Source organism: Chamaea fasciata, unplaced genomic scaffold, assembly GCF_029207755.1.
Source record: "Chamaea fasciata isolate MVZ Bird 193981 ecotype frontalis unplaced genomic scaffold, bChaFas1.0.hap1 SCAF_24, whole genome shotgun sequence".
NCBI lineage: Eukaryota > Metazoa > Chordata > Aves > Passeriformes > Sylviidae > Chamaea > Chamaea fasciata.
This window is the reverse complement of record NW_027094109.1, coordinates 4785690-4797735: the sequence shown is the minus strand read 5'-3', so window position 1 is coordinate 4797735 and position 12046 is coordinate 4785690. Positions and strand designations below refer to the sequence as shown.

Below are 12046 nucleotides of genomic sequence, written 5' to 3'. Positions count from 1 at the left end.
GGGTGATGGATCCATGTGCACACCCAGGGCTCTGGGCGATGGATCCATGTGCATACCCAGGGCTCTGGGTGATGGATCCATGTGCACACCCAGGGCTCTGGGTGATGGATCCATGTGCACACCCTGGGCTCTGGATGACGGATCCAGGCTCACACCCAGGGCTCTGGGTGATGGATCCATGTGCACACCCTGGGCTCTGGATGACGGATCCAGGCTCACACCCAGGGCTCGGCCGCCGCTCGCCGCTCCCCCGCCCGGCCCGGCGCTGTTCCTTTAACGACGGGGCGGGCGCTGCTCGGCGGGGCCGTCCCGGGTCCAAGGGGGGAAGTGACGGGCGGGGGGCGAGGGCAGAGCCGCGCGGGGAGGGAGGGAGAGAGGGAGGGACGGAGGCGAGCGGGGCGCTGAATGAGCCGGGCGAGCGAGGCACCCCCGCGGGGCCGGGGGCGCGGCGGGGCCGCCTTCCCCCGCCGCCTTCCGCGCTCCGCCCGCGCCCCCCGCCCCATGCGCGCCCTGCCCTGAGCCCGGGGCGCGGGGGGATGCGCGGCCCGCGGCCGCGGCTGCCGGCGCTGCCCGCGCTGCTGTGGCTGGCGCTGGCCCCGCTGCCCGGCCCCGCGGCGCGGGCTGAGCTGCGGGTGCGGGTGCGGCTGCCCGGCGGGCAGGTGACCGAGGAGAGCCTGCAGGCCGACAGCGGCGCCGACTGCGTCAGCCTGGAGCTAAGGGCGGCCGACGGCGCCCTCGTCACGCTCACGGCGGATTTCAGACAGGTACGGGGCGAGGGAGAGCATCCCCGGCGGGTTCGGGCAGGGAGCGAGCTGCGGAGAGCATCCCCGGCGGGTTCATTCCGATATGGAGCCAGGAGAGCGTCCCCGGGGGAGTTGGGGCAGGTTCGGGGCGAAGGAGAGCATCCCCGGGGAGTTCAGATCGGTCCGGGGCGGGAACAGCATCCCCGGGGGTTTGGACTAGGACGGAAGCGGGAGCGCATCCCCGGGTCCCGCGGTGGTTCCCGGCGGGGCTGGAGGAGGCTAGAGGCTGCGGGATGGGAGCTCCGGCCCCTGGCAGCTCGCGGGAGCGTCTGCTCAGGGCTTTTTGTGCCCTCGGCGGGTGCTTTTCTGTGGGATGAGCGCTGGGGATGGCGATCCTTCCCGTCCTTCCAGACCCCAGTCCATCCCGGCTCGGGAGCTGGAGAATCCTGGCTGGGGGTCCGGAGCCAGAAGTGTTTCAGAGGCGTGGAAAAGCCGTCCGAGTGCGCAGGGAAAAGTCCATCCATGCTCTCGCGGCGTCGGGGGCTTTGTTCGAGCTCTCCCGCCCAGCTCCAGGACAGTTAGCCCGGCTCGCTGTCCCCAGCGGTGTCACCCCTGTGCCAGGGCTGCTTCCACGCTGGAAACAGCTGGTGGAAGACCCCAGTGCGGACGGGCAGCAGCTTCCCAGCTGAGTCCGGCACTCGGATGCTCCTGGCTGAGCTGTGAGCAGCACAATTCCCAGTTTGGCGTGCCAGGCTCAGCGCAGCCAGGCACGGAGCGGGGTCAGCGCAGGAGAGGCTGGGCTGGGGAAGATCTCGGGTTCCTGCCCTGGTTGTGGGGTGTCCGTGCCCTCCTGTAGCTCTGGGATGTCTCTCTCTGTGGTCAGTGGGGGACAGTTCATTCCTTAGGTGGGCTTCTGCTGTTTTGGGGGCTCGTGTGCGGTGTGGGATGTGTCTGAGTGGCAGTGGGGCTGAGCACAGCACCCTCTGCTCCAGCCCCGAGGTGATGCAGGGAGGTGATGCTGCTCAGCTGAAGCCCCACATCCCTCATGGGCACGGAGATGCCAAGCCTGGTTGGCTGCAGGGAGCTTCCCACTGCCCAGAGGGAAGAGCAGTTTTCCCGGGGTGGCACGGCTGTGTTATCTCGTTCCAACCCCCTGTCTGGGCTGTTTGCTCAGGTGGACTTTGCTTTGCAGCAGGAGGAACCCAGAGCCATGAGATACAGGAAGGTGTTGTGTCCCAGCCTGCTGTGAACCTTGGAGCCTTTTTGCCAGGGATTGCCCTGGTGCCTCTTCCCCTTTCAGTCTCAGTCTCTCTGCAAGCCCCTCAGGTGTCCCTTTTCCTCTCCGAGGGGCCAGCAGAAGCCGCGGGGATTTTGGAAGTGGTGGCATGTTTCAAATACTGCAGCACGTGCGCAGGGAAGCAGCCCTGTGACTCCTATTAAAGAAAATCCTGAATAATTGCAAGCCGTGGCACAGCAGGGAAGTTAGGAAGGGCTCTGAAGCCTGCGGATTGCAAACTTGCACATTCCCAGACGAGGGAAATCCAAACTCACTGCAGATCCTCCGGGCAGGCCCTTAGGGAGCCCGGGAGGTGACCTGTGCTGAGCTGCTGAATTTTTCAGCATTTTTCACTGGCTTTGGCTCTTCCTGAGAGCTCAGAGCTCACCCACAACCCCGACTGAGTGTGTGTTACACCTTCTCTCCCTCCCAGCCTTATTAGAGCTGAGTTTTCTTCTGGGTTAGGGTTCTCTGGAGGTGTTTGGAGCCCACAGGTTAAATCCTGACCTCCTCAGCCCCTGCTGGAAGTGATGGTCCCCCGAGGGCTTTGCAAGCATCCCACTTGCAGAAATGCATTCCCGATCCTCAGTTTTAGGGCAGCTGGGGCCTGACTCTCTCTCTCTCTGCTCCGTGGATTTGCTGGAAAAGAGCTGGGAAAAGCCAGGGGGGAAGATCAAGGAGCAGGGAGCTGGCTTTGTGGTGAGGTGAGTAATGTGTGAGCAGGCAGCAGCCTGGCCAGGCTTCCCCCTCTGACCTGCTCCAGCTGCACCCAGACAGTTCCCTGTTCTGCCCTGCTGCCCTGCAATTACACAACTTCTCCCTGCGCTGAAGGTCGTGGGGTTCCAAAAGCAGCTGGGGCCGTTCATCTGCTGCCCGTGAGCCTGATGATGTGGCCAGGATGCTGGGGTTTTTCCACAAATGATTTTTTCCACTCCTCTGGCTTCAGCTGCAGGGGGTTCGTCCAAAGTCAGGGGTTTATTTACTATTTTTTAATTTTTTTTTTTCTTCCCCTCTGCTGGCAATTTGTGGTTGCCAGACCAGGGGCTGGAGAAGAAAGGAGCTAAATGAGATCATTGTTCAGTTGCTTTGCTCTGACTCCGGTGGGGACTTGAGCAGTGCCTGGGGCTTGCACAGGGCTGGGATTTTCCTTCTTCCCTGGGGTTTTCTCCCATCCCTGCCTGCCCTGCTGTGTCCTCAGGGCACGCCAGGTTATTTTCTCCCTGGTGCAGCACAAACTGGTCAGTGCGGGTTCAAACCGGGGCTCGGTGTTTTCTGGGCAGGGGTGACTTTTTCTTTCTTTGCAGTTTGAAAGAAGGGAACGAAAACGCTTCTTTTTCTGTGCTCAGGCATAAAATGTACTGCAAAGAAAATAATGAGGGGGCTCAGCAGCCCTGAATGTTGTTCCTGATTGGAACGGAGTGATGCTGCCAGTTGTTAAACACGGCCTGAGAACAAAGTGGGTGGGTTTATTTCAAGGTCAGCACAAAGATACAGAGAAGTTTCTCTTCCCTTTGGATTTGCTGGAAAAGTCGGGGCTGGAAACACGAGGGAGGAAGGCTGGGGAGTGTTTTAACCCTTGCACTGCCAGTCCTTTCAGTGTTGATGAAGCGGCTGTGTGATGTCTCGGGGTGGTGGTGTCAGAATTTCCTCGTGCCAGGGGACCACGTGTGAGGTGACGAATCACCAGGTGACAAGGGAAGGCATCTGACCGCAGATTTTATCTGTGTGATTTGGAAAGCAGATTTTTTTCTCGGAACAGATACCGAAAGTAGGAAATGAGGGGCATTCAGGAGTCTTTGGGAGGGCTCATTGAAACACCCTGGTGCTTGTTACTCCGCAGAATCTTATTTATTGCTCAGAAAATGTGCTTTTTATTCCCCCTCTCCAAGCACATCCTTGATTTCCCTTTACAGATGCCTGAATATAAGAGGCAGCACACCCAAATTCTCCATTCCAGCCATTTCCAGAGACACAGGGGTTAAAAACCATGATCCCCACGCGCTCCAGGCAGCTCAGTTGGCTGGACCCTCGGTGTGTATGCAACACCCAGTTCCCTGTGCTGTGCAAACTCAGGGAATTGTGGCCAGCTGTGCTCATTCCCTGGAGCAAAGGCTGCTGACAGTGTGCAGAACTGGGCCCGGCAGTTGCTGGTGCCACCCCATGTCCCCAGCAGCACGTTCCCCTCTGCCTGTGCCACTGCAAAGACAAAACTGCAGCACTGACGGCCTCAGGGGAGAGAAATCTGGCAGGAAAGCTGAATGGGCTGTGGGGAGGAAGGCACCGAAATGATTTATTTCCCTGGGAACTGGTTCGCTCCACTCCACGTGGAATCGTTGCTGGGCTGGGAGCTGGACCACACAGGCTTGGAAATCTCAGCTGGAATAAACCCCAGGCAGGGGGGTTTGAGCTGCTCTCACCCCCCCCCAGTGACAGCCTCTGGCCGAGGACAGGGTGAGGAGGGGAGAAGTTGGATGATTTCCCTGCTCCTCCTTGGAAGTGCCTTGTGTAGGGACAGGCAACCCTGGGATTTTGAGAGCTGATTTCTGTGCTGCCTTGGGGAGCTGCTGTGGCCTCTGAGAGCCGGGGGCTGATTTCTGTGCTGCCTTGAGGAGCTGCTGTGTGGCCTTGCTGCAGGGCTGGTTGTTCCCTGCAGTGTTTTGTCACCCAAAGCCAAAGCCCAGCTGTCACTGCGCCCACTCAGCGCCGAGGATCCGCTGAGTTCACCCGGAGAGTCCCCGCTGTGCTCTGCCCTGCTGGGGCTTGTTCCCTGCTGGGAAATTCTGCAGGAGCCCAGAGTTCAAGGTGGTGTTTGCTGCCTTGGCTGGGTACCCACCTTGGCGCTGGTTCGCTGCTTTTCCTGCCGGGAAGGAGGGGAGGAGGCTGGGGAGGGGAAGGTGCTCTCCAAGGGGGAGAAGCTTTGGTGGCTCTTTCCCTGTGGGATCTTTTTTAAGCAGCTTGGTTTGGTTTATGCCCCACCTGGGGTTGCAGGGAGAGCTGTGTCAAAGCCAAGGAATGATTTGGGACAGAGCAGGGAAAAGAAGAGGCTGGTTTTGCTCAGGACAGAGTGTCCACTTTGGCTCTGCTCGGAGCCAGGTAAAGGTGGGATTTCTCTCCCTTGTGCTCCAGGAGCCAGATCCTTGAAAAAAAACAGCTTTTCTTTAAAGCTGTTTCAATGCTGGCAAGCCAGCCCATTCCTGCCTGTCCCAATGCATCTCCCTTGGTGTCAACAAATGCTCTGGAAATCCCTGGCACCTGGAGTTTGGGCAGAGGGAGTTGTGAATTCCTTGTCTGCATCAGCCCTGAGGAGGAAAGAGCTGGCTGACTGAAGGCTAATTCTTAAATAGACGGATCAGGAGGATTAATCAGCTGCTCAGCACGTTCTCATTTGACAAAAATTGCCTCCAACCTGGGAAGTGCTGCGCTGTTTTTAATCTCCCCCTGCCTGTGGAGGTTTTCGGCCTGAATGCAAAACGTGGCTATCCCTGGTCGCTTTTCCCAGACTGTTCAAAGGGAATTAGAATTAAATCCGCAGCTGAGGGATATGCCAGAGTCAGCTCCTGGTTTTAGTCTGCTCATCTGTGGGCCCTGCGTGCTGTGGGAGCTGCCAGCTGGACCAAATGTGGATGGGGAATGTGGGTTATTCCAGTGCCTCAGCGGGACATCTCCCCACTAAATCTCTGGGGAAAAAAAGGAATGATTCCGTAGCAATTTCACAGGAATTTTTGGTATCTCTTTCTTCTCCAGCCTCCTCTGTGCCCTGCTCTTCAACAACTGCACCAGCAAGATGATTTCTCCTGTCCTGGGGGTGGAAATGCTGCTCTTGCAGCTGTCCAGATGTGCACTGAATGGCATTCCCGTTCCTCTGCTGGGCATGGAAGAGAAGGCAGGAAATAAACCCTCTGTGAGCAGGAAAGCTCAGCTGGAAAAGAGAACTGCTCCCTTCTGGGGCAGGGAGAGGCTGGAGAGCCGAGGCAGTGAGCCCTGCAGCAGGAGCAGCTCAGGAGGAGCAGGGTTTGGGCTCAGCTCTCCAGCCACCAGTCCCTGCCCAGCTCTCTGTGCAGGGTTTGGCTGCAGGAGGTGCCAAAGGCAGGGATTGCTCTCCCTGGTCCAGCCCTGCTTAGCCCTTGGGGTGGGATGGGCTGGCACCAAGGGGTGCCACATTCCCACAGACATCCAGGGGTTGGTCCCTGCAAAGAAATCTGGGTTTGGTGCCAGAGCAGGACACAGGGAGGCTTTGCTGCTGACCCAGGAATTCTGTGACTCTACCTGAAGGAACTGGGACTGATTTCCAAGCTGGTTTTGGAAAGAACTGCAATCCATGTGATATAAAATACAAAATTAGTGACCTGGACAGAAAAGGAAGTGAGCTGCAGCTGCTCATAACGGCTCCTTCTGCCTTCAACAATTTCATTTTCACTTCTGTTCCACACGTTCAGGGATGAGTAATTTTTTTTCTCCAGGATGCCACTTGTCAAGAAGCAAGCGAGGGGAGGCAGCAGAGGAAATTTGGGGCTGCTTACTCAGTAAGGCATGAAGATAATGGCTCTGTGATATTTGCACAACAAAACCAAACTGAGGCTCCTCGGAGCTTTGCTTCCCTTCTTGGGGAAAGCACAGAAACCCTCAGCTGATGGATGTGGGATGTGACCTGGCAGCAATTTGGCCTTGCCACAGTGGGATTGTGAAAACCCTCCGTTCCCTGCAGACAGCAGGGATTCTGCTGCAGGCTTTGGGGTGGCATTGGAGCTGGGAGCACACCCCTGTGCTCAGGTAGCACAAGAATGAGACCTTTGCCTTTGTTTTTGGACTGGAGCCGTTCTCTTTGACCCAGACCTCTCAGTTCATCTCGCTGATGCCAAAGATTTGCAGCTCTCACTCTGGTTATTTCTCTCTCTCTGCCAGGAGGTGAAGATTTTCCGTGCCTTAATCCTGGGGGAGCTGGAGAGGGGCCAGAGCCAGTTCCAGGCCCTGTGCTTTGTGACCCGGCTGCATCGCAACGAGATCATCCCCAGCGAGTCCATGGCCAAGCTGCGGCAGGTACGGCCCCATCCTCCCCTCCAGCCAGGAATTCTCACTGCTCTCCCTCCTGCCTGCCCTTCCCAGGCTGCTCAGCTCCTCCACCCACCTCTGACCACCCCTCCTGCTTGTGGGGTTTGGTTTTCAGCTGAGCTCATCAGTGGTGTTGATCCTGAGCTAGTACAGCACTTGAGATTTAGTTGAGCCTAATTTGTTGTCAGGGGTGGGTGTGTGGCTGTGAAAATCCTTGCCCCAGTGAAGTTGATGCCTTGGAAGGCTGAGCTGAAACAGAGACTGCACAGAGCTGGAGAATAAATTAGGTATTTATTGAAAGGCCTTTAGGATACACCTTGGGCAGGGCAAGAGCCTGATCAAGGCTGCACCCGGGGTCCACTACGAAAAGTCACACAAAAATGGCAAAACATTTTTTATAAGTTTTGGTCCGTTTGCATATTGGGGCTTAATTGTCCAATTCCAGCTGCAGGTTGTGAGGTCCCATCCTTGTTCCTCCCTCCAGCCCACCCTTGTTTGTGCTTTTGGGCCTGAAAGTTGTCCTTGGTGTGCAGCAGAAAGAGGATTTGTTTTGTGTCCCTGCTCTGTGAAGAGATCCTATTGGCACTTAATATGAGGCTCAGAACTACATCCCTGGGCAGCACAGAATCTGCACGTATGAAAGCTGAAGCTTAAGGCATCAAAGCCAGTGCTGATCTGGGACCATTTATCAGGACACAACGTGGGGAAACCACCACAGGCAATGGTAAAACATGGTGGTTTCAGTACCAGCAGGGTATTTTCAAGCGCCTCTCACCCAGGTGGGATGCAGGAGTTCTCACCCCTGAGGCTGGCAGCACATCACAGCGTGCTGTAAGGAATGAGATGCGCCCAGAACTGAAGTTGTGATGATTTCCCTCTGCAGAAAAACCCGCGGACAGTGAGGCAGGCAGAGGAGGTGCGAGGGCTGGAGCATCTCAGCATGGACGTGGCCGTGAACTTCAGCAAGGCAGCGCAGCTGAGCTCCCACATCCACAACGTGTGCGCGGAGGCCAAGGAGGCCATTTACACCCGGGAGGAAGACGTCAAGTTCTGGCTGGAGAAAGGTGAGTTGTGCTGGAGCGGGCTGGCACGGTGCCGTGGTGGCTCCTGCCGGGTTTCTGGGGATCAGCACCCGTTGTTTTGGCTCTGAGGCACGTGTGTCACCCTGCAGCAGCCCGTGGGTTAGCAGATCTCACTCCTCCTGCTGGCGCTCCCCGAGTGAACCTGATTTGGGATTTTAGAAGTCACCTTTCACCTGCTCCACCCCCCGGAGCAAAGGTGTTGGTTTTGTGTCTTTTGGCTCGCTCAGCCCGGGGTCTTTTGTTCTCCCGTCGTTCCTATTCAGATTTAAATCCTTGCAAAAGATCTGTGCAAACTCCTCCTCAGCCTGGGGACTGTGCAGAGAGACCACAGCTGGTTTTGGTGGCTGTCTCCTTTGGCTTTATCTCGTGGCAGCACCCTGAGGGGTGACTGTTCCAGGTGCTGCTGCAGGGCTCAGACCTGCTGGACTTTGCTTTCCTTGGGGTCTTTTGTTCTCCTGTGGTTCCCATTCAGATTTAAGTCCCAACAGCCCCTGGAAACGCTCTGTCCAACCTCCTCCTGTGCCTGGGGGCTGCGTGGGGATGGCTTCGGTGGTTCTCCCCTTTGGTTTCCCTCCATCCTGAGCTCTGTCTGTGCTTGCTCCCGCAGGGGTGGACGGCTCCATGTTCGAGGTGCTGCCGCAGGGCTCGGACGTGCCGGAGCTGCAGCGCTGCAGGCTGTGCCGGGACCGCTGGAAGCCGTGCATCTGCAGCTATTCCCTGAGCATCGAGTGGTACCCCTGCATGCTCAAGTACTGCCGGAGCCGCGACGCCGGCGGCAAGGTGTCCTCCTACAAGTGCGGCATCCGCAGCTGCCAGAAGGGCTACACCTTCGACTACTACGTGCCTCAAAAGCAGCTCTGCCTCTGGGATGAGGAGCCTTAGAGCCAAGGCCAGGCTTTCCCAGGGGTGGCTCCTCCGAAGAAGGAATGCTGTTCACAGTGGTGCCTTGTGCTCTGTGTGTGTGCCTTTCCTCGTGGCCTCCTGTGCCTCCCTGTCCCCCACCTGACGCTGCCTCGTGCTGTGACAAGCAGGCTCAGCTGGCTGGGTGATGATGCTCTGGCTCCCTGGAGCAGGGGATGCAGATTTTTGGGGTGAAGCACAGGGGGAAAGGGGTGTGCTGCCCTGCTCTGGAGCTCCAAGGGGCACTTGCCAGCCTCCAGCTGAGCGGGCAGGGCGAGGATCTTGCTTGACCTGGGTTGCCAAACTTCTCCGCCACTGAAGAACCCCCTTGGCTCCCTTGGCCATCGCCTGGTGACACAACCACGGGGAAACAGCTGGGTTTTGGGACCACACCCCCTGAACAAAGGAAGGTTTGAAGCCCACCCAAAGCAAGAGCCTGCCTGTAGCTTTTCCTAGTGCCTGACCGGCTGTTATAGTCCCCTGTGGATGGAAGACGCACCGGGGGGTCGGGGTATAGCCCAGCATCTTGTGCCCCTAAAGGGCTGGTAATTAGGGCTTTAATTAATCCCTGCCTAGACCAGTGAAGGCCCAACTTTTTGTGTTGGTCTTGGTGGCTGTTCCACTAAGAAAGAAACATCTGGAGACTCGTGACCGCCACCGTAACCCTGTGGCTGCCAGGGGAGAGGAGGATCCCAGGTGGGTTTTGAAGAAGACAGGATTCTACATCCACGTCCAGTTTCGTGTCCTGCTCTGCCAGCTATTCACAAGAAGCTCTTAAATAACTGTGCTGCTTTGCTGTGCCTTGGTTTCCCCCATATGTTAAACAAGGATGGCACTGAAGTTGTCCTTGGCCCTGGAATATTCCCGGAGGGAGCAGACAAAAAGCACTGGAAGTGCTGCTCGGTTCTGTGTCCTCCTCCACTCAAATTAGGACAAGCACAGAGGGGAGAGAAGCTCTTGGGGTCTTTAGGAACCCCTGTGGCTCCTGGTGAAAAGCCTTCACAATGTGCCTTTTTGCCTCAAATACAGGAATTTTTGCGAAAGAATAGAAAAAAGCAAGAATTTGGTCACAATTATTTTTGTATCGATCACTTAAGGGGGTGGGGGGAGAAGGGAAAGGTATTTTAATATTGGAACATGAAGTAAAACACACTTGAAATGATTTCTTTTTTAAAAGAAACAAATTATTTATCATTTGTAAGGTAAAATAAACCGATTTTTTTAAAGCATCCTTGGCCTAAAAGTTTCTCTGTGCGTGACACCCTGTGTGTGAACTCAGATTTGTTCCTTTATGGGTAAATCTCAGGCCTGCACCTGGTGAAGAGCCATGGGTTGGGGGAGAACATTCAGGAATTTTTGGCTCAGCAACGTGATGCTGCACCTCAAACCCTCTACAGGGAGACGGGTTTGGCTCATCCCGAGCCCTTGTGGGAGCTTTGGGCTCGAGCTGTGCTGGATAAACCCATCAGAACAAGCAGCTCCTGGGGGCTGCTCCTCTCGCCCAGTGGCCCCATGAGGCTTCTCGGGGTGCGGGAAATAATTCCTGCTGAATTCCTCCGCGGCTCCAGCTGGTGAGGGCGGCGCTTTGGGGCCGGCCCGGAGCTGCCGGAGGGAGAAACGTGGAGCTCTGATTCCCTCTAGTGTGGGGAATGCAGCCATGGGGGCGAGCACTCCCAGCCTTTCTCCGCTTCGCCCACCAGCCATCCACCCTTTTCCCGGGCAGGGGGAGCAGGGGTTTGTTCTCTGCTGTCTCGGCTGCTGCTGCTGCAGCGGGACACGGTGGGGTTTTGTCCCGGTTTTTGGGGTTAGACCCGGCTTTGGGCAGGTGAGCAGGGTGGGGTTGGATTCCGGGGGCTGCAGCCCGTTCCCACCTCTGCCGCCTGCACAGGGGTGTCGGGACGGGCACAGGCTGGCTCTGGGGGCGTGGGGACACATCCCAGCGAGCCTCCAGGGGCTGGATTTTGTCATTCCAAGGCTCTGGAGTGGCCGGTGCAGTTCCCCGGCTTCCAGCAGTGGGTGCTGGCGGAGCGCGGCTGCGCCCGGCCGGGCTCGGGATGTCGGGATGATGTCGGGACAGGGATGCTCGTGGTCCAGCCGGTCCCTGCAGCATCGCAGGATGTCCCCAGCCCTGCAGGAAGAGAAAGCTGGGGATTTTTGTGGCGTCTCCCTGCAGTCCCAAGGCCGTCTCCCATAAATCAGGTGCTACCTGCAGGGTTTATCGCCCTCCAAGAGGGGAATGAAGCTCGGCAGCAGGAGAAGAGCACGGTGCCTGCAGTGAGGAGGAGAGTGGACGGGTTATGGATGACCAGGGGAAAAAGAAAGAAAGAAAAAAAAAAAAAAGGCAGCTCGTTTGGTGGTGTCTGGGAGTGAATTTAGCAGCCATCAGAGTAAAACCAATCCTGCCTTGCTGATAATCTCATTTCCACTGCAGAAAGCAGTGCTGATGCTGTGATCCACTCCCCATTTTCCATAAGGTGGGTGTGCTCTCTCCCGCACATCGCCAAAGCTCAGGGCACCCAAGGGGGCGGGCTTGGCTGCCGCTGCTGTTTGGGGAGAAAATCACCTAAATACTCAATTTTCCCGCCGTTTCATTGAGCATAGCCAGGAAAAGTCATTCCCGGCTGTGTTTGGGGCCAGGAGAGGGCACTGGTGCCGTGCCCGCGGCCGGGCCAGGAATCCCTGCCCGGAGGACGCCCGGGATTCCTGTCCGGCTGGAGATGCCACCCGGCAGAACCGCCTCTGGAATAAGGGGGGAAAAGCTCCAGGAAGAGCAGAGAGAGAGAAGAGAAACTCCTGCTCGGTGAACAAAAGGTGCTCTGATGTGGGGGAAGGAGAGCTGCCGTGGTCGCCAGCCTTGCGAGCTGGCCGGGAGCCACCAGCAAATAAATTCCTGTTTGACGCAGTGAAGACACCCGATCACGTCAGCCTTCGGGATGGGGAAAACCCAGAGAAAAACACTGGAAAAGAGGGCGGCAGCTGCCCAGGAGCGCCGCAGG

General features: G+C 57.2%; 1 protein-coding gene across 1 annotated transcript; it reads left to right on the top strand.

Moving 5' to 3' along the window:
* Nucleotides 1–380: 380 nt before the first annotated feature.
* On the top strand, nucleotides 381–10279 carry OAF (out at first homolog). Its single transcript, XM_066203482.1, has 4 exons — nucleotides 381–764; nucleotides 6922–7056; nucleotides 7952–8132; nucleotides 8758–10279. The coding sequence occupies exons 1-4, from the start codon at nucleotides 537–539 to the stop codon at nucleotides 9030–9032; spliced, it is 819 nt and encodes a 272-aa protein (XP_066059579.1). The 5' UTR covers nucleotides 381–536; the 3' UTR covers nucleotides 9033–10279.
* Nucleotides 10280–12046: the final 1767 nt, after the last annotated feature.